At 42.8% G+C, this 22,222-nt stretch overlaps 2 protein-coding genes across 7 annotated transcripts in view; one reads left to right on the forward strand and one right to left on the reverse strand.

Annotated features, from left to right (window-relative positions):
- Nucleotides 1-13,784: 13,784 nt before the first annotated feature.
- The window catches only part of LOC144288107 (uncharacterized), a 128,095-nt gene continuing 119,657 nt past the window's right edge, over nucleotides 13,785-22,222 (reverse strand). For all 4 annotated transcript variants that reach the window (XM_077855818.1, XM_077855817.1, XM_077855816.1 and 1 more), the window contains 2 exons: nucleotides 17,926-18,032; nucleotides 13,785-17,091 (listed from right to left, as the gene is read on the reverse strand). In XM_077855818.1, the coding sequence (XP_077711944.1) occupies nucleotides 17,038-17,091; nucleotides 17,926-18,032 (161 nt within the window). In that variant the 3' untranslated portion in view covers nucleotides 13,785-17,037. The remainder of the gene's footprint in view (nucleotides 17,092-17,925; nucleotides 18,033-22,222) is intronic.
- TRIM13 (tripartite motif containing 13) overlaps nucleotides 15,538-22,222 on the forward strand; it is a 31,566-nt gene continuing 24,881 nt past the window's right edge. Inside the window, exons 1-2 of one of the 3 annotated variants that reach the window (XM_077855812.1) lie at nucleotides 15,554-15,635; nucleotides 18,339-18,509. Coding sequence is in view for 1 of the 3 variants with exons in the window: in XM_077855810.1 (XP_077711936.1) it covers nucleotides 15,620-15,635 (16 nt within the window). In the remaining 2 variants the exon portion in view is untranslated. Of the gene's footprint in view, nucleotides 15,636-18,338; nucleotides 18,510-22,222 lie in introns of all 3 variants that reach the window. The other 2 variants (XM_077855811.1, XM_077855810.1) reach the window with 2 other exon arrangements.

Genomic DNA, 22,222 nt, shown 5'->3' on the forward strand with positions numbered 1-22,222 from the left:
CGAGGGCCTTTATTCTTTTTTTTTTTTTTTTTTACTTTTTTTTTTTTTTATTGGTGTTCAATTTGCCAACATATAGAATAACACCCAGTGCTCATCCCTTCAAGTGAGGGCCTTTATTCTTAACCCCTATGCAAACTGCCTCCCTCAGGTGCTACATTGAAGAATAAATTCCTAATTTTTGTCTGCATCCCTTCCCTTATCTCAGAAGCCAACATTTAAATTCAGCTGGCATTAACTGCACTCCTTTAATCTGGATTTACTGAATTCTAAAGTATCTTACCTATATCCAACAACCAAAAGATAACATTGAGGACTTTCTCCTGCAACCTCTCCCCTTTGTGAGCAGTGCATTCGAACATTTTGTAAGGGTGTCCTTCACAGATAGGGCATCTCTAAACAATCCAAAGGAAAAGGATTTCAGTACTTCCAACTGCTAAAACAGTAAAGCCAGGTTGGAGATCTAATATAGATCTCTGGAGATCTATATTAGGAAGGGAAGAGAAGCTGGGGTAAAATGAAGGAATTTGATAGAGGTGCAGAAAGATAAGAATAATGGAGGATAAAACAGAAGAATTTTTAGTATTGATAAGGAAGAAAAAGAAGCCACTAGCAAGCGCCCTATAAATAAGAACTCAGGGGATTAAAAAAAATGTGATTTGTCAAAAACTTTCAACTTGAAAGGATTGTACCTTAATCTGTTTCCCTTCCGGAGAAGGTAAAGCAGACTGTCATAAGCCAAGGGGAGTTCTGTGATCTCTCCTCAACCGCAGCGTCTCTTACCCAAAGTGCAGGTATCCTAATGTAATTGTGTATACCTTTCCTTCCCAATTTAGATTCTAGGTACAACTGCTGCCCTAATTAGAATAAAGAGATATTGAGGATAAAGAAAAAAAAAAAAAGAAGGGAGGCAAAGGACACTGCCAAGGTCAGTTTTGCATTCCCAGAAGAAATTAAGGAAAATGAGGATAAATAAAGTTAGTTGTGGGATCTACACTTCTTGTCTAGTAGTACAGAGGGTACTGACACCGGTCACTTGTCTTCAAGGAGCTATGATAAGTGTTTTGTGTGAAGTTTCAATGGCCAAAGATAAGGCTGCGTACATAACCTGGTGTTATGGAAGGGAGGTTGCAAAAACACGTAGCCGGCTGGGTCAAATACCTCAATAAATGTGTCTCAAAGCATTTCAAACACTCAAGTGATCCTGTGTCTTGGGACTGCGGTAGGGTTTGGGAGCAAGAAGTCACCATGCCCAAATTATGAAACTAAAAGGCACCGGACATTTGCAGGAGGATCCCACAGGGGGAAATCATACTTCTTGATGTATGTAATATCTGCACAAAACCAGAATCATCCCATTGGAATTGTGAGAAAAATCTGAAAATGTTTCTCGGAAACCAGGAAGGGAAATGAATTGTAAGTTAAGATATACATAACAGAACTAATTTAAGATACATGCAACTTCACATAGCATCTAGGGTTTTATTTCTGCAAGTGTAGAAATACTTAGAAAGCTTTTCATAAGGTTTTAGCTATGGTTACAACCCCTCCAAACCTGATTTCTCAGTGGTGGTCCCACACATGGGTATTCCAAATGCAAGGGTTGTCAGAACCCTGATTTCTTTTTTTTTAAAGATTTTATTTATTTATTCAGGAGAGAGAGAGAGAGAGAGAGAGGCAGAGGGAGAAGCAGGCTCCATGCAGCACTAAACTGCTGAGCCATCCAGGGATCCCCCCAGAACCCTGATTTTTGTGTTGAGAAGGAACTGTTTTACGTCCATCCATTAAGACATGTGCATCTATGAACATAGATGCAGCTCTGGGTAGGCCTAGTTTCAGTTTGGGCATAACTGCTAGGCCACTAAACTCTGCAGATCCTGGAAGCCGAGTCACAAGGAATGTAAGACTACTTAAAATTGCCGGTAAAAGTTTACAAAACTCTGGAATATTTGAAAACTGCTTTTTTTAAAAAAAAGGACTCACTGTGAAATAAATAATTTTGAAATACCAACAGTGAGGGTCAGCTCCAAGGTTATATTATAGCCAAGAGACTATCAGTGTAGGAAAATGGAACTGCTAAGAATTGAGTGTGATTAAAATACTGTTTTTCCCTCTTATCTTGGATATTCCAAACTTTTATTTATTTATTTTTAAGTAGGCTTCACACCCTGTGCAGAGCCCAACTCGGAGCCCAAACTCACCCCTGAGATCAAGACCTGAGCCGAGATCAAGACCTGAGCCGAGATCAAGAGCTGGATGCTCAACCAATTGAGGCATCCAGGCGCCCTGGCTATTCCAAACTTTTAAACAAATGCTTTAAAAATTATTATATATCTTTTCTTTTAAACTTCCTATTTGTATGTCTCATGCCTAATATCTTTTTTTTTTAATTTTTATTTATTTATGATAGTCACACAGGGAGAGAGAGAGAGAGGCAGAGACACAGGCAGAGGGAGAAGCAGGCTCCATGCACCGGGAGCCCGACGTGGGATTCGATCCCGGGTCTCCAGGATCGCACCCTGGGCCAAAGGCAGGCGCCAAACCGCTTCACCACCCAGGAATCCCTCATGCCTAATATCTAATGCAGATCTCAGCTCAGGCCAAATACTTAAAAAATCCTATAAAAAGAGATGGAAAGCTTTGGAAAGGAAGAAAATAAAAAAGGAAGACACTTGAATTTTCCCAAAATTTCAGGAAAAAAAAGTAAAATCCCACCTTATATGTTCTTAACCCCTCAACACTCTGTAAATGTTTTTAAGAATAGCAAATAAATAAAGCCCCTAAAATAAATACACTTACTAAAATCACACTTCATCTAAAACCCAGAAAGTTGTATGTAAACTGCATTCTTATAAACATTACCTGCACTAAGGCAGGTTGTTGCCTAAAGGAAATCTATATACAGAATTTTAAAAATAATTAAACTATTGAGATATAATTCACATATGACAATAGGTATATTTAGCATATCCACAGAGTTGTGTGACCATGGCCATCACCTCAAAAAGAAACCACATACCGCTTAGCAGTCATTCTCCCTCCGGCTGTCTCTCGGCCCCTGGGAATCATTTAATCTACTTTCTGTCTCAAGGAATTTGCCTATTCTGGACATTTCATATAAATACAATCATGGGATATGTGATCTTTTTGTCTGGCTTCTTTCACTTAGCATGATGTTTTCAAGGTTTAACCACGTAGCATGTATCTGCGCTTCCTTCCTTTTTGTGGCCAAATGATATTCCACTATAGTAAATACACCACATTTTGTTTATCTGTGCATCAGTCGATGGACATTTGGGTGGTTTCCATTTTTTGACCATTATGAATAATATTGCTGTGAACATTTGTGTACGGGTTTTTTAGTGCACATGGGTTTAAATTGTTACATACCTAGGAGTGGAGTTACTGGATCACATGATAACTATGTTTAAAGGTTTAAATAAATGTCAAACTATCTTGCGAAGTGGCTGCCTCAGTTTACAGTCCCAGTGATGTACAATTTCTTCACAGGCTCATCAACACTTGTTATTGTCCATCTTTTTTAGTTTGGCTATCCTATTAGGGATAAAATAGTATCTCCCTATAGGTTTGATTTGCTTTCCCTTAATGACTCATGATGTTGCGCTTCTTGTTTTTTGGTGATTTGTATATCTATCTTCTTGGGACTAAATCTATTCAGATCTTTTGCACATTTTTAAATTGGGTTATCTTTTTGTTCTTGAGTGGTAAAAGGTCTTATATATTCTGGGTACAAGTCCCTTGCCAGAATATATAATTTAAAAATAATTTCTCCGATTCTGTTGGTTGTTTTTTCACATTTTTTTTTCAAGATTTTATTTTTTAGAGGGCACCTGGGGGCTCAGTCAGTCAAGTGGCTGCCTTTGGCTCAGGTCATGATCCCAGAGTCTGGGCATACAGGCTCCCTGCTCAGAGAGGAGTCTGCGTCTCCCTCTCCCTCTGCTCCTCCCCACCACTCAGGCTTTCTCTCTCTCTCTCTCTCATTTTCTCCCTCTCTCAAATAAATAAAATCTTTTTTTTTAAGTAATCTTTAAAATAAATAAATAAATAAAATCTTTTTTTTTTTAAAGTAATCTTTAAAGAAAAGATTTTATTTATTTAAGTAATTTCTACACTCAAACCCACAACCCTGAGATCAAGAGTTGCATGCTTCAGGGACTGAGCCAGCCAGTCTTTGCACATGTTTGATGGTGTCCTTTGAAGCACAAAAATTAATTTTGACAAAGCCCCACTTATCCATTTTTTTCTTTTGTTACTGTACTTTTGGTGTTATATCTAAGAAACCACTGTCTAATCCAAGGTCAGAGAAATTTACTCATAGTTTTTTTTTTTTCCTAGAGTTATATAGAGTTATATACTTTCAGCTCCTACAGTTAGGTTTGATATGTTCTAAGTTAGTGTTTTAGCACGAAGGCAGTGCTAAACACCGAGCCACCCATGGATCCCCTTGGCAGGACTTTTTATAACTCAGATAACAAAGATTTTATCTGACTAGAAAGAATAGTCACGGTCGGTTTAATCTTAATTAATAAGGGAGTCAGAAAGCAGGTGCCACAATCTTTTAAATCCCTGTGTACATGTTTTAAACATGCTCATAAAGATTACTGGGAGTTTTTGTACAGACTATTCATTTTATAGTTACTTTTGTAAAAGGGAGTAGTCAGACCACATTCCCTCCCGGATCCCTCGGCCGACGTCCAGTTTGTCAGGCTTTATCTTTCCCACCCCGCCTCCCTGCCTCGCCTAGGCCCTGCATCCCAGTCCCCTGGGCCTAGCATCCCAGGGCCTCCTCCCCAGGATCGCTTCCTTTAGCCCTTGGTTCTCATCCTCAACAGGCCTCATGCTTCCTTTCTACATAATGAATATGTTGCCCACTTTCTCTTGAAATGTAACTCACAGATAATATAACGTTTCTACATTTAATTTTGGAAGATCAACATAATGCTCTTACTATTACATAGGGAGGCCTATACACTCACTCGTGATTGACAGTATCTCGGCGATCAGATGCTTTGATACTATCAGAGAACAGTGTCTGGATTGAGAACAGAAACTAGTAGGAAAGGCTAAAGAGAAGTTGTATGGTTCTCTTCTCAGGGCAGCATTAGCTTCAGAGTGAAAAACAAGGGGCGCTTGGGTGGCTGGGTCAGGGAGCGTCTGCCTGCGGCTCGGTCATGATCCCGGGCTCCTGGGATGGGGCCCGAGTATTGCTTCTCCCTCTGCCCCACCCCCTGCTTGTGCTCCCTCTCTCTCTTGCTCTCTCTCAAATAGCTAAATAAAATCTCTCCATAAAAAGGGGAGGGGGGTGGAAGTCCAATAATAACCTCCAAGTAAATAAATAATGTCAGTAAACAATGTTCTAATCATGACACTAAAAATTAAATATATATTAAATAAAATATTTATTATACATATCATGGCAGTAGTATATTTTTTAAACAACCTGGTTAATGAAATTCAATAAAATCCTTGCACTTAGTATCTCAATTAATTGTGTAATATTGGCTTTGAACCTAATAATATGACTCTGTAATCTCTGTTATGTGTTTGTAGTTAGTTTTCTTGATTTTGCAGTAACTGCTTAGTGCACGGGGCCCCTTTTCAACTAACTATAAAGTTAGTAATACTATCTTTCCAAGAAATTAGGTAGGAACATTTTAGTTGGATCTAGAAGCTTGTGTAATTAGACTGATTAGATTGCTCTTTGGCCTCAAAATCTTTATGTTTTCTCTTGTTAGTTTTTTATTATGATTCATTAATTTCTGCTAAGTTGGCTAACATGGTCTACACTCATTTCAAATGTATAAATTTTCCAATTCAGTGTTTTATTTTTATTTATTTATGTATTTTTAAAAGATTTATTATTCATGAGAGACACGCACACACACAGAGAAAGAGGCAGAGACACAGGCAGAGGGAGAAGCAGGCTCCATGCAGGGAGCTCGACGCGGGACTCGATCCCAGGTCCCCAGGATCACACTCTGGACTGAAGGCAGGCGCTAAACCGCTGAGCCACCCAGGGATCCCCTAATCCAGTGTTTTAAATTAAAAAAAAATCTTTAAATTATCTATGATGCTTTTAAAGATAATAGTCGAGTGTGAGCAAATACATTCTCCAATCAGTATCATTAAGCATATTTCTATCTATTAATTGCAAGGATGGAAATTGAAAAATCTTGAACAAAGAGTTATTTGTAAGCAGTGTAAATTTGCTGATAAATTCCATGATAATATCCTTCACGTTAGTGAAATTGTTCTCATTTTCTTTCAGCTTAAAAAAGAGCTTTTTTAACTTTTCAAATATATTGAAAAGATACGTGATAGAATTTTGGAATATTTTAACCTTAACGTTTTATTTTTCATTAAATCAAAAAATTCTACAGTATACCAAATAGTGAACAAAGTCTTTTAAAATAATTTTCCGTGGCAAAACTTTTTAGAAAAGACATTCAACATTTCAAACTCTTTTTCATTATCATGGTAGTTTGTAAAACAATCTATCGTATATCATTCATCAACTTAATTTTTGTGTTATTTTTAATTGAAGTAAAAAAAAAAAAAAGCATGACTCATACCTGTTCAGCAGAATATTGGGCTCTCCCTCAAAGAAATCCAAGTCCTAAATCCCCAGAACCAGTGAATATTATTTTACATGTCAAAAGGGACTTTGCAAATGTGATTAAGTTAAAGATTTTGAGATGGGGAGATTATCCTGGATTATCCAGGTAGGCCAACTAGTCACAAGGCTTCCTGTAAGAAGGAAGCAGGAGGGTCTGACAGGCAAGGCATGGAAGCAGAGGTTGGGTGATGTGGGCCAAGGAATGCAGGTGGCCTCGAGAAGCTGGATAAAAGCCCTGGAGTGGATTTTCCTGAGAACACCTTGAAGGAATGCTGCCCTGCAGACCCATTTTTGACTTGTATCATAGTAAATTTGTGTTGTTTTCAGCCACTAAATTTGTAGTTTCTTGTACAGCAACAACAGGAAACTAAACACGCAGTAAAATACCTAAGTGCACTGATAATAAGTATAGAGCTTGATGGGTTTTTATACACACACAGACCTCATAACCACCCCCCACATTACCACCTAGCACATTTCCAGCACCTCAATCTCCCTTTCCCCCCCCTTCCCAGGCAACTCCTCACACACCAAAGATATGTACTAATCTGACTTATCTTTACCACTCACTGCATGTTGTTGGACTTTTGAGAAACAGTATCATAGCATATGTATTCTTTTGCATTTGGACTTTTTATTCAACTTAATGCCTGTGAGATTTGTCCATCGTATTGCTGTATGATAAATTTGGGGATTAAAAAAAAGATTTTATTTATTTATTCATGAGAGACACATAGAGAGAAGCAGAGACACAGGCAGAGGGAGAAGCAGGCTCCCTGCGGGGGGCCCAATGTGAGACTCGATCCCAGGACCCTGGGGTCACGACCTGGGCCGAAGGCAGACGCTCTATTACTGAGCCACCCAGAAATTTGGTGTTTTTTTTTGTTTTTTTTTTGTTTTTTTTTGAAATTTGGTGTTTTTAATGCTGTATATTTTTTAGTTTTATTGTATATCAGTTTATTTATCCATTTCCCATAGACTTTTATCCTTTTATTAAAAAAAGATTTTATCTATTTTAGACAGAGAGAGAGAGAGAAAACACATGGAGGGAGGGGCAGAGGGGAAGGGAGAGGGACAAGCAGGCTTCATGCTGAGTGTGGAGCCCAATGTGGGGCTCCATCTCACAACCCTGAGATCATGAGCTGAGCCAAAATCAAGAGTCCCACACTCAATCAACTGAGCCACCCAAATAACCCCAACTTTTATCCTTTAGAAGATTAAAAAACCCATTCCCATCACACGATGATGATTGTCTGACATTTCCCTTGAATATCAGAAATATGATGTTTTTGGCCAAATTTATCAGTATTTCTCTATAAAATGAACACTTAGTCTTGATGGTTCCATCACTTTACTAGAAAAGCAAATTGGCAGAATGTGTATTTTATTTGTAAGCAAAGTTATCAAACACAACTTCAAATAAACACTTGAATATTACCACCCCTTTTTCTGTTGGACATTTTGAAACAAGAGCTAAATATTTATGCTGAATGAAGTAAGTCAGTCGGAGAAGGACAATCATCATATGGTTTCATTCATACGGGGAATATAAGAAATAGCGAAAGGGTAATTATAAGGGAAAGGAGGGGAACTGAATGGGAAAAATCAGAGAGGGAGAGAAACCATGAGAGACTCCTAACTCTGGGAAATGAACAAAGGGTTGCAAGGGGAGGTGGGTGGGGGGCTGGGGTGACTGGGTGATGGGCACCGAGGGGGGCACTTGATGGGATGACTAGGGGTGCTACTATATGTTGGCAAATTGAACTTCAATAAAAACAGAACAAAAAAATGAAATAAGAGCTAAATAAAAATCTTCATATATGCATATATTTACCATATATATATATATATTTACCATGAAGGTGAGTAATTGTACATTTACAAATGTAAGCTGATACGGATAAAGCAGTCCCCCTTTACCCATGGTTTCATTTTGAAGAAGGTACTTCAGTGTAGGGTCCCCTGAAACAAGGGGCCCAGAGAAGAGACCCTTGCATCCTAGGTCAAAGGACAGAACTGATTTCAGGGTAACCCATTAGTCGATGATAGAAGGTTGTCCTTTACCAAAGAATTACGGTGGACTAATATGGGGAGAATGATTCCATTTAAATGTCACCCTTTAAAATCCACAAATCCTAGGGATCCCTGGGTGGCTCAGAGGTTTGGTGCCTGCCTTTGGCCCAGGGTGTGATCCTGGGGTCCCGGGATCGAGACCCACATCGGGCTCCCGGCATGGAGCCTGCTTCTCCCTCCTCCTGTGTCTCTGCCTCTCTCTCTCTCTCTCTCTCTGTGTGTGTCTATCATAATAAATAAATAAATAAATAAATAAATAAATAAATAAATAAATCTTTCTAAAAAATGAAATAAAATCCACAAATCCACTCAGGAAATAAGGGATCCAGGCAATGACCATCGATGAGCGCTGAGCTGAAATGTTGATGCGGAATTTTGTGACATACTGAAACCACCTCAATCTGCTAAGTAAGCTTAATTTCGCTTAAAGTGGTCAAGCTGACACTATGTCTCCTGACAGGGGTGGGGTGGGAGGGTGGGCCAAAGGGTGGGCCATAGAAGAACGCAGCTTGAATGCAAAGTATTTCTGTGTTTCAAGCTGAAACAGCATCGGATGAAACTTCCAGATTTGGCTTCCAGTTTGCAAGAAATGTGTCTTGCAGACACAGAGGACAAGTTAGAGGACTGTTGCGACACAGTCAGCCAAATCCAAGTGTAGGATTGTCAAGAGGTGGGTAAGGCGCGGGGTTTTACACCGCTTACAAGCTGACAAGTTAGCCTGTTCCTGCTTTGTGGATGCCGGCAGAAGACGCAAAAGTCCTGAGTCAGAGGCAAAGGACTTTACTGCTCACAGCAAAAGTGGTATCTTCAGAGCTTTGCGTTGACTCCTCATCCCCCAAAGTCCCGCAGAAGGGACCCAAAGGGCCCACGACGGATGCCTGGGCACCCAGGGAGTTGCATTAGAGGAAACACTGAGTTTAGGGGATTCGTTGTTTGCACAGGAAGTGAACGCCAGCCTGCCCTTCTTCGGGGGAGACACTACCCCAGCCCAAGGTTGCTCACCAGACGCACAGCCTGCAGAAACGGCTCGGAAGGAATGCTCAAGGCTTCGCATTCAGGGGATTCCTGGGATCCCTGGTAAGAACAGGCAGGGACGCTGGGGCCCAAGGCAGATGGGCTCTCTCCACACTCCGCCCCTCGGCCACAGTAACGCACTCTTGGCCGACCTTGAATTTTTACATGAGCCTGCCACCCCATCAGCCACTCTGATTAATCCGACCACAGAGGCTGGGAGCAAATGCACTTAATTTGTCTCATTCAGCATTTAATCAAAGCTTCCATCACCAGGACTTCAAGCAGCAGGGTGAGGCCACCTCGCAGTCTTTACCGCAATCATACCCCTCTCTGCCAAGGGTGCAGACACAGCCAAAGGGGATCAGTGGCTCTTATTTCAGACAGCCAGGGTGAGGTCCAAGGCAAAGCTATAATCCATCACGATCCGCACGAGGGAGTTGAAACTGACCTGCGGGTCTACGGTGTCATTGCCAATGATTACAGAGCATACCAGTTGGGCCAAAAAGCAACTCCATTTCCAACAGAGGGTTATTCTGTAGCCCACACTTTCCCACATACAAAAATAAACCTGAAGAGCACAGGTCACTCCACTTTGGGATTTATTGTTCAACTCAGTCTGGATCACGGTGACTTTGGTGAGGCCACATGGTCAGCGTCACCAAATAGTTATAGTTTAGGTCACCGTATATGGCATAACTAAGGCCACTCAGGCATCCAGAGAAGCATGTGAATTTTTTTGTTGTTCGTTAGTTATCAGTTTAAGCAATACAGTCCTCAATTACAATCGAGTAAGAATAGTTAATAGAGGATCATTTGATCTACACTGTTATTAATTTGGTGTCATTTGTCTTCTGGTTATTTTAACGATCCCTTATGATGAGAAAATGGAGAAACTCCCTGAAGAGAAAAACCCCCCAAAACAAAAAAGTGGAGTCATCTTGCTCCATCTTATTCATCACCTTGTTTTCGTGCAGAAAATAATGTATTCCAATTGCATTTCAGACCAGAGGTTCCTGGTGCCTAATTAATGTAGTTCTGGAATTCATAAAGAAAAACTCCCTTAAGGGCAGCGCGGGTGGCTCAGCGGTTTAGCATCGCCGTTAGCCCAGGGCACGATCCTGGAGACCTGGGATCGAGTCCCGTGTCGGCCTCTCTGCATGGAGCCTGCTCCTCCCTCTGCCTCTCTCTCTGTGTCTCTCATGAATAAATAAATAAAATCTTAAAAAAAAAAACTCCCTTAAGCAGACAAATCATTTTATGGATATCAATAAAGTGATGGAGAGGCACAAGGCCTAGAACAGCCAACTCAACACTGAAGTAGGACAAAGTCAGAGGACTGACACGACCCAACTTCAAGACTTGTTATAAGGGTACGGTAAGGAAGACATTACCTCACCAGTGAATGAATAGACAGAGATCAATGGAACAGAATAAAAATCCCAGGAATAGACCCTCATAAATATCATCCACTAAACTTTGACGAAGGAGTACAAGTAACATAATGGAGCAAACATAAATCTCTTCAACAAATGATACTGGAACAACTAGACATCCAGATGCAAAATAATAGCCCTAGACACAGACCTTGCACCTTTCACAACAATTAACTCAAAGTGCATCATAGTCATTATTGTAAAAGGCAAAACTGTAAAACTCCTAAAAAAGATAGCATAGGAGAAAACCTAGATGACCTTGAATATGGCAATGACTTTTTAGACACAACACTAAAATCATGATGCATGAAAGAATGAATTGATGAGCTGGATTTCATTAAAATGAAAAACTTCTCTTTGAAAGTCAATGTGAAGAGAATGAGAACACAAGCTGCAGACTGGGAGAAAATACTTGCAAAACACATTTCTGATAAAGAACTATCACCTAGAGGCACCTGGCTGGCTTAGTCAGAAGAGTACGTGACTCTTGATCTGATCTTGAGGTTGTGAGTTTGAGCCCTACGTTGGGTGTGGAGATTACTTAAATAAACTTAAAAAAAAAAAGTGCTGTTATCTAAAATATGCAGAGAACACTTAAAACTAAAACTCAGCCATTAGGAAATGAGCAAGCTGATTTAAAAATGAGCGAAAAAGATTAACAAGACAGGAAACAACAAATGTTGGCGAGGATGCAGAGAAAGGGGAACACTCTCACACTGCTGGTGGGAAGGCAAACTGGTGCAGCCACTCTGGACAACAGTGTGGAGGCTCCTCAAAGAGCTAAAAATAGAGCTGCCCTAAGACCCAGCAATTGCACCACTGGGTATTTACCCCAAAGATAGAGATGAAGTGATGGGGCACCTGCACCCCGATGTTTATAGCAGCAATGTCCACAAGAGCCAAACTATGGAAGGAGCCACAATGTCCATCGACAGATGAGTTGATAAAGAAGTTGTGGTCTATGTATACAATGGAATATTCCTCAGCCATCAAAAAGGACGAATAGCCACCATTTACTTTGATGTGGATGGAACTGGAGGGGATTATGCTGAGTGAAGTAAGTCAGTCGGAGAAGGACAATCATCATGTAGTTTCACTCATACGGGGAATATAAGAAATAGTGAAAGGGACCATAAGGGAAAGGAGGGGAACTGAGTGGGAAAAATTAGAGAGGGAGACAAACCATGAGAGACTCCTAACTCTGGGAAACAAACAAAGGGTTGCAAGGGGAGGTGGACGGGGGGATTGGGGTAACTGGGTGATGGGCATTGAGGAGGCACATGATGGGATGAGCACTGGGTGTTATACTATATGTTGGCAAATTGAATTTAAATTTTAAAAATTTCACATAATATAAAAAATATACTGATTAAAGAAAATAAAAGTGAGCCAAAGACTAATAGACAGCTCTTCAAAGAAGAAAGACAGATGGCAAGTAAGCATATGGGAAGATGCTTCACATTATATGTCATCAGGGAAATGCTAATTAACACAATAGTGAGATATCACTACACACCTATTAGAATGGCCAAAATCTAAAACTGATGACAACAAATTCTAGTGAGCAACAGGAACTGTCATTCATTGCTGGTGCAAATGCAAATGGTAAAGTCACTTTGTTTTGGTTTTGTTTTTGGTAAAGTCACTTTGAAACACAGTTCGGCAGAGTTTTACAAAACTAAACATATTCTTAGCATATGATCTAGCGATTGCACTCCTTGGTGTTTACCCAAATGAACTGAAAACTTATTTCCACACAAGGAAACTTCCCACAAAGATTTATAGTAGTTAGGAAAAACTGAGATTTGAAAATTGTTTACTTATTTATTACATATTTTTTGAAAGTTGAAATTTAAAAGATATTTCAAATAGTACCTCCCGAAATAAAAAAGCTTATAATCTATGATACATGTGCAGGATCTGTATCCTGAAAACTACAAAACATTGATGAAATAAAGCAAAGATGATCTGAGCAAATGGAGAGATATGTTGTGTGTATGGGTTGGAAGACAATATTGTTAAGATGCCAATTCTCCCCATTTGATTTACATACTGAGCACAATTCCAAGAAACATCTCAACAGACATATTTTTAGATATTGACAAGTGAATTCAACATTTATATGAAAAAGGTTATGAAACTAGAAGAGTCAAATTTTTAAAAAATAACAAAAAAGAAGAAAAAGGGTTTACACAACCCAATGTCAAGACTTGCGTAAAGCTATAATAATCAAGACAGTGTGTAGTGCTAAAAAAGATAGATGTATGTATCAGTTTATCAACTGATCAGAATAGAGAGGCCAAAACAGACCTACAAAATTGCAGTCAATTTTTTTTGATGAAGTTACAAAGGTAATTCAATAAAAAAGATAGAGTTTTCAACAAATGGTGCTCGAATAATCATTCATCCATGTGCAAAAAGGCAACCTAGGCACAGAACTCGTACCTCATACAAAAATTAGCTTAATAGGCCTAAAATATAAAAGTAAAACTATAAGACTTCTAGAAAGAAAAAAAAACCATTGGAAATCTTGGATTTGGTGATCCATTCTTAGATATGCCACGAAAAGCACAACCCATAAAACAAAAAGTTGAGAAACTGAATTTTATTAAAATTAAACACTTCTCTGCAAAATAATCTCTTAAGAAAATGAAATATGCTGAAAATGGGGACAAGATATTTGCAGATCACATACCCGAAAAAGAACCTGTATTCAGGGACTTAGGGGTGGCTCAGTTGGTTGAGCATCTGACTTTGGGTTTCACTTAGGGTCATAATCTCAGGGTGGTAAGGCTGAGCCCTAGGCTGGGCTCCTCGCTCAGTGGGCTGCTTGAGTTTCTCTCCCTCTCTCTTTCCCTCTGCTCCCTCCCCCCGCCCACCTATGCAACTGCTCTCTCTCTCTCAAATAAAGAAAATAAATCTTAAAAAAAAAAAATATATATATATAGAACTCGTATTTAGGATAAAGAACTCTTTTTTTAACTGTAATTTTCTTTTTAAGTAGGCTGTAGTACAACATGGGGCTTGAACTCACAACCCTGAGATCAACAGTTGTGTGCTCTACCTACTGAGCCAGCCAGGCACCCCGCTGTAATTTGTTTAAATTTTAATCCCAGTATAGTTAATACACAGTGTTATTCTAGTTTCAGGCATACAATGTAGTGATTCAGTAATTCTCTACATTACTCAGTGCTCATCGCCATCAGGGTACCCTTACTCCCCTTCGCCTCTCACCCGTCTTCCACCTACCTCCCCTCTGGCAATCAGATTGCTCTCTATATTTCAGTCTGTTTTTCGGTTTGTCTCTTTTTTCATTTGTTTTGTTTCCTAACTTCTACATATGAGTAAAATCATATGGTATTAGTCTTCTCTGAATTATTTCACTTAGCTTTCTACTCTCTGGAGACATCCATGTTGTTGCACCTGGCAAGATTTCATTCCTTTTTTACGGCTGGGTAATATTCCATTGTATATATAAACCACATCTTCTTTATCCATTCATCTGTCGATGGACTCTTGGGTTCCTTCTCTATTTTGGTTATTGTAAAATAATGCTTCAATAAACATAGGGGTGTGTGTAGCTTTTCAAATTAGTGTTTTTGTATTCTTTGGGTAAATAGTCAGTAGTGGGATTACTGGATCATAGGGTAATTTTGTTTAGAATATATAAAGAACTCTTAAACTTCAACAATAATAAGACAAATAACCCAATTTAAAATGGGCAAAATATCTGAAAAGAAACTTCCCCAAGAAGACGTATAAATGGCAAATAAATATATGGGAAGGTGTTCGACATCTTTGGTCACTAGGGAGCCGTAAATGAAAACCACAATGGGGCACTGCTACACACCTCTTAGAACGGCTAAAATAAAGAGCTGGATACAAAATGTTGGCCGTGATGAACAGCAACAGGAAGTCTCCTTCTCCGCTGCTGAAAATGCAAAATGGTAGTCACTTTAGATAAAAATTTAGCCATTTCTCATACAGTTAAATATACATTTATCACATGACCCAGCATCAATCTCACGCCTAAGTATTTATCCAATTAAAATATACATTCACAGAAAAATGTGTAGGTGAATATTTATTTGTTTTTACCTCAAAACAAGGAATCAAGGTGTAAATGAATAACCAGACTATGGAAAATCTATAAAATGGAACACTACTCAGTAATAAAAAGGAACAAACCATTAATTGGTGCAACAACATGGGTGAATTTGAATGTGCTTTATTAGGAAGAACATAATTGTTGGGGCGGGGGATAAATCCGCGGAGACTCATTATTATATTTCCTTTACTTTTGTATGTAATTGAAAATTTCTGTAATCAAAGTTTTTAAACAGTCTTTTAATGGAGTATTTTAATGACATCATAATGTCCAGATATGACACAAACGTGACTAAAGTTCCATATTCCGATGCCAGAAGCCACATCTAAAATGTTGCACGGCAAAAATGCTAGATAAATGGATATCAACTCTGGTAATATAGATTATTTCATTTAATATTATAAGATATATAATAGGAAAGCTTTTGAATGGTTTTCAGTACACAATCCTGAGAGGACCTAAGACTTGGTTGGGCTTCTTAGTTTTAAGAATTTAACTTGCCTGGGTACTAGAAATGTGCAGGACAGTCCGGACTCTGGCAGGGAGAGTCGGGCCAACCTCCAGGACGGAGGTCGGGGATACACGTGAGTACTTTGGGGTACACAGGTGTGGGTATTTGTTGAAACCGGGGATTTACTGGTAAGATTTTGCATTTGATTGTGTATAAATTTCGCTTCAAGTTTCTAAAAAAACAACAGATCTTTAATTCTAGTTAATGATACGCATGTTGACAGTCAGCGGAGATGTCTGCCGCGGACTTTGGAAGGCACGAAGAGTAAGACAGGGGATCGGATAGAGGAATGAATACACATGTGATAAACTAAGTAAAATGTAAGACGTTAATGGTCGAATCCAGGTGGTAGGCGTGTACAGCATTCACAAGATTCTCTCGATCTCACTGTGTGTTTATACATTTGCATCATAAAATGCTTGAAAAGCTACCAAGACACTCACCACCACCCTGATTCAGCAGGAAATGCAGAAGAGGTCACCACTACGATTAGATCTGTATTCTGATCACCAGGTGCTGCAGTGTCTTCGACTTCATCTAATTTCCTGGATTCTGATCTCTTGTGGTTTTTTGTACTTAAAACTAGTTACCTTATCATCTTCCTACTTTGACTTTCTGGCTCACCTGGTAATCTGCTCGTTCATTTTCAAACATTTTTCTTGGCCTGCTATGAAGCAGGTGTGAAGGGTGGGTGTGAGGGGTGCAGTGTTGTCTCCATCCCTGGCTTCCATTCCTGGCTTACTCCCAGGAACCGGGGCCTGTCATCCCTTAATTCTGCCGGGAATGCTGGTTCCTGCATCTCTGGCTAAGGCTACGCCGTCAGGACCATTTTATCATGGAATACTATAGGGGGCATGCCAAGGGCCTAGGAGGTTTTTTTGCAGGGAGGGGCCTATGAAGAATGTTTTATATTCGAAAAAACAATCTCCAATTTACAAAAAACCAAGTGCAAAATCGCCTGCATTCCCTAGGCTGTAGACACAACGTCTGGCCGCCTTGAGTCTTCCTTTCTCACAGCTTTGGATCTCATAGGACTGGCTGGCGTCATTTCTGTTCCCAGTGGCAGATCTGGACCTCGTGTGGGTGCTGTAGGGGGGCGAGGGACTCCCCACAGTCAGAAGGTCACCTCAGCTACCACAGCCTTATACCACCGTGACTTTACTCTTTGGATTCCCGTGGACTGATTCCTTGTTGGCCGGGCTGGCTTCTGATTCCCACGCAGGTCTGCAGGGCGCACATAGTATCTGAGCGTTTCTGGTCCCTGTTACAGTGGTTGCCCAAGCAAACACGTAAAGTAGCTTATAATTACCTCACACCTCTGGAAGTCAGGGAGAGAAAGACAGCGGTCATCCCAACATTGTCATCATCATCATCACCATCATAATCATCATCTCCCGTGGCCATTAATTTCTCAGCGTAAATGAAGCTGGTGATATAATGACCCAGCAAGGAGGATGAGGAATATCTGGGCCCACGTTATCAGGCCTAGCCTTAGCTTGCGGAGGTTCGAGGGGACTCACAGCTCCCAAAGCCTTTCTCTCAGCTTCTGGGTTCTAACCGCCACTCTTCAGCCTTCGTTGACTTTACTTGCCCTCTGACCTCACACGAGGCGAGGCCCGTTATTACCAACTGAGACGTTACCTTTTGTTTCCCTGCCCTTAGCTGTGTTGTGTCAGGCTCCCTGGGGTAAGACTCCGTCAATCCAGGGCCCTTGGGCCACAGTGATGCGCCTGTGGCTCGTGCTCACTGTGCACTCCGAGCTGGGACCTGGACAACGTGGTTGCACGTAAAACCCCATAATCCTAACGATTTCCACCCAGTACATATGGACAGACGCAGTGTATTGGTTTTAGAGACGTTGCTTGAACGCAAGCAAACAGCAGAACAATGCCTTGAAAACCAGCATGTAATGGCAACCGAGGGCGTTATGGATGTTTTATTTTTATTGGTTGGTGATTATGCCTGGATGACTCACAAAATGACTGTAGCATTCCTGATTTTATTATTCTCCCACGAAATCCTTCCCGGGTTAAATAAATCGTGTTTTATTTACCGAATGTGTTGGGTACCTCTGCCCTGGGATAGAGCTCACCGCTGCGTGTGGTTGGACTGTTTTAGCGGAGGGTTAGCTCCCCAGAGAGTAGGGACCTACCTCTTTTCCTTTCAAACCAGAAGGAGCCCGATGACAGGCGTCTGCAAGGACTCCGCGGAGGGGACTGAACCTCGGGTCATCCTCACATCTCTGTTCCGTTGCGGTCACTGGGAAAATCATGAGCAGATGGAGATCCATTTCTCTGATAGGGACCCCGAAGAACCCCCTGCATAGGACCTACCCCGGCTCGGCCTCGTCTTCTCTGCCTTTTTCTTCTGTTACTGCTCTGAAAAGCTACAGCGTAAAAAAAAAAAAAAAAAAAAAAAACGAGCACACGCACATGTGTGTGTATAACTCGCTTCAGTTACCATCAGTTTTGGAATTCGGTGTTACCCAAATAAATCCGTCTAATATTATGACTGCTGTGATCAACACGTCTTTTTTTTTTTTTAATTATTTTATTTTTATGATAGTCACACAGAGAGAGAGAGGCAGAGACACAGGCAGAGGGAGAAGCAGGCTCCATGCACCGGAAGCCCGATGTGGGATTCGATCCTGGGTCTCCAGGATCGCGCCCTGGGCCAAAGGCAGGCGCTAAACCGCTGTGCCACCAAGGGATCCCGATCAACACGTCTTTTACACACGTACGTACACAGCCTAGCAGCATGTGGCTCAGTGCAATTTGGCACCTCTGACGTGAAAGGCCCCGGGCAACGTGAAGTCTCCTGAGGGACAAAGGAGGGTGTCAACCAACGAACAAACTGGACAAAGATCCCATCCGGGGACACAGCATGGGCCCTGCACTTGTCCCAACCTTACCAGAACCTCGGGGACATTCTGGTTAAAGGCCAAACTGATACTTTAATAATCATAAAGAATCATGATAGAGGGGCCCCGGGGGCCTCCAGCTCAGGTCGTGATCCGGTCCTGGGGTCCAGCCCCACAGCTGGCTCCCCGCTCGGCCCCCCTTGTGCTCTCACTCGCTTTGTCCCAAATAAGTAAATAAACTCTTTTAAAAATAATAGAATAATGATCAGAGCTCTTCATCGTGCAGGGGGAGAGTGTATGTTTATGCAACTACGGGTTACGCGTTCTCATCACCCAGACCCACCGTGGCCACCGCTACTCCTGCAGCAGGTGAAGCGCCCAGTGGTGGCCGCGCTCGGGGACCTGCTCCCTTGGGTGAAGCCGTGTGACTATAAGCTGTCCCGGCCCCTGCGCGACAGAGGCAGTGGGTCCTTGCGGCGACCCGCCAGGTGGTTCTGCAGCTTCTCTCCCTTGGCCTTTGCTGATGGAATAAAAGTGGAGGCGGGGGGTGCTGTTCTGCTGCTGCTGTTTGGTAACAGGTAACAGGTAACACTGCAGGAGCTGGGGGGTCCCCGGCAGGAACCAGCCCATCTAAGGATCTTCGTTGCCTCATCGGCTCACAACATGTGGTCAAACAGCGAGTGGCGGGGGGCCACGTGCCCTGGGGGGCTCATGGCCTCCCCTGTACCCCCGCACCCCGCGAGGCCGAGCTGCCGAGGCGGGGGGCTCACTTCCACCCCCGGCTTCGGGTGGCCTGCGTGTCTCCCCCGGGTGCCTTCCTGCGGCCGTCAGGTGCCTCCCAGCTGCGGCGTCCAGGGGCCTGGCCAGGCGGGTGGGGGCAGCCCCGGGCCGGCGCCCCCCACTTGGTGCTGCTCTCTGCCCCCACCCTTCCTCTCCCCGGGGCCAGAAAAGTAGATAAAATCTTAAAATAATAATAATAACAATGAATAAAAAATAAAATCCAACAAAATCTACTTGGAGGATAAACCAGACTCTTGTTCTAAAAGTGTCAGAGATCTTGGTTGCGTGTATATATGTATTTTAGATCGTATTTATTTATTCCTGAGACCCAGAGAGGGGCAGAGACCCAGGCCCAGGGAGCAGCAGGCCCCTGCGGCGCCTGAGGCGGGCTCGATCCCGGGACCCCGGGGTCACGGCCGGGCCGAAGGCAGACGCTGAGCCTCCCCACCCCCCCGCGCCCCAGGTTGCGTCTTTGAGTGCACACGTCACTTACTCATTTAATACCAAGTGCGCGCTCCGTCCCGAGGCCGGTGCCAGCCTCCTGTGCCAGCCTCCGCTCCCTCTCTGCGAGGCCTGGCCTCCTTGCCCGCTCGCGCACTGCCCTGGGGCTCTCAGTTCTACTCCCAGAGGCCTGGGTCTCTCGGGGAGACAGGCTGGCCCCATGGCTCCCATGCAGGTCGTTCATCTCGGTGCACAGAGAAAATTCTAGCGTGAGTCCTGGTCCTCCTTCCCTAATAAAAGGGCCATCGTGCTGTGCTGCGTGGCTTGGGCCCTAGGTTGCCACTTGCAGTTGCAAACGTGGGGTTCACGTGGTCGGGTTCCAGCGCCGCACCTGTCAGCTCACATCGTAACCCCCAGATGTGGGGTGTCCCCGGTCACGGCGAGGCCCTGGAAGGCTGCGACACTTGGTCTCTCATCGCCACCCCAAGCTCACTGGTGCCTTACTCAGGCTGTGTGCTTGGTACAGGCTGCTTGCGGGGGACCCTAGGGCAGCAGGACAGCAGGACAGCAGGATGGCAGGACAGCGGGACAGCAGGGCAGTGGGACAGCAGGACATTAGGACAGCAGGGCAGCGGGGCAGCAGGATTCAGGACTGCAGGTTGGCAGGACAGTGGGACGGTAGGACAGTGGAATAGCAGGACAGCAGGACAGCAGGACAGCGGGACAGCAAGACATCAGGACAGTAGGACAGTGGGGTGCAGGACGGGAGGCCGCCCCGGGCCTGGAGGGCGCCCCCGGCTGCAGCACCCCCAGGGCCGGCAGAGGCGCCCTGGTCTCTGCGGGGCTGCCCTGACCCCTCCAGGTGAGGCGGCGTCTGGTGGCAACGGCGCCCAGAGCGCTCAGGCCCGGCGCGGGGACAGCAGCCCGGGGACACCCCGACCTCCGACCTCTGGGGCATCAACCCTGCAGAGGGAAGGGGAGCCGGCCCCCGCAGAGGGCAGGGACCTGAGACGGGGCAGCCTCACTCCCACCGGGCCCACTGGTCCCCCCCTTCCCTGCTGCCGGCTCAGGCGAGGAAAGCGGGGGCAATCCGGGTTGTGGGGCTCCGGGGGGTCCTGCTCCCCAAGCAGCACACGTTTCTCAAAAGTGGCTTTTAGGTGTGTTTAGGTGTGGAAGGGTGACCATGTGGAAAAACTGCATCTAGAATCCTCTGTCTCCCCTAAACACTCTCGCTCATATATATTTACATATGTACATCATGCACGTGTGAAATATGATATATAATATGTAAGAATATATAATACATAAAATATATATTTATACAGAAATAACATTGAAATTGAATTGAAAATATGAATGGAAATAAACACACATACTTACCCAGGCCCTTATCTTCAAAAAAAAATTTTTTTTTATTTTTAAAGGTTTTATTTATTCATGAGACACAGAGAGAGAGGCAGAGACACAGGCAGAGAGAGAAACAGGCTCCTTGCGGTGACCCCGAGGTGGGACTCGATCCTGGAACCGGGATCACATGCTGAGCTGAAGGCAGATGCTCGACCACTGAGCTGCCAAGCATCCCATTTTTTTTTTAATTTTAAAAAATATTTATTTTGATTTTTATTTATTATTACTTTTTACGATTTTATTTTTAAGTAATTTCTACGCTCTATGTGAGGCTTGAACTCACAACACTGAGATCAAGCGTTACAAGCCACTGACTAAGCCAGCCTGGTGCCCTGAATGAATAACTTTTTTTTTTTTAATATTCTTCATGATCATTCGTTTTATTGGCCATAAATTTCACACACATTAAATTTGATGAATTTTGACAAATAGAGCCTCCCAAGCCCACCATGTGAAGGTATAGACTGTTCCTACACCCTAGGAAGTTTTCCTGTGCTCTCCACCTCACGCCAGGTGCCCCACAACCATCAATCCACTTTCTGTTCATGTGAATCCGCTTTGACCCAGGCCCTTTAAAGAGGCAGTGAAGCCCGGGGATTCGGCATGTGGCTGTGACCCACCCAGACTGTCTGGGGTTGAATTCTCGTTCTGTCATTTATTAGCTGTGTGACCTGAAACAAGTGACTGAACCTCTTTGTGACTTAATTTCCTCACCTATTAATGTAGTTAATAACACAGTACATATTTTATTAGATTAAAGATTCAATGAGTTAATCTTTGTAAACCTCCTAGGACCGTTCTTGGGGCATAAAAAAGTACCATACTCATTTCCTGTTACATAAAATATATAAAAATTTAAAACGCTATTTTAATAATATAAGGATAACATTCCCAGGGTATTTTTTAAAAGACTGGAAATTGGCTTTTAATATATGTTGGCGGCGGGGGGGTGGTGTCAATT

Source organism: Canis aureus, chromosome 17 (assembly GCF_053574225.1).
Source record: "Canis aureus isolate CA01 chromosome 17, VMU_Caureus_v.1.0, whole genome shotgun sequence".
Taxonomy (NCBI): domain Eukaryota; kingdom Metazoa; phylum Chordata; class Mammalia; order Carnivora; family Canidae; genus Canis; species Canis aureus.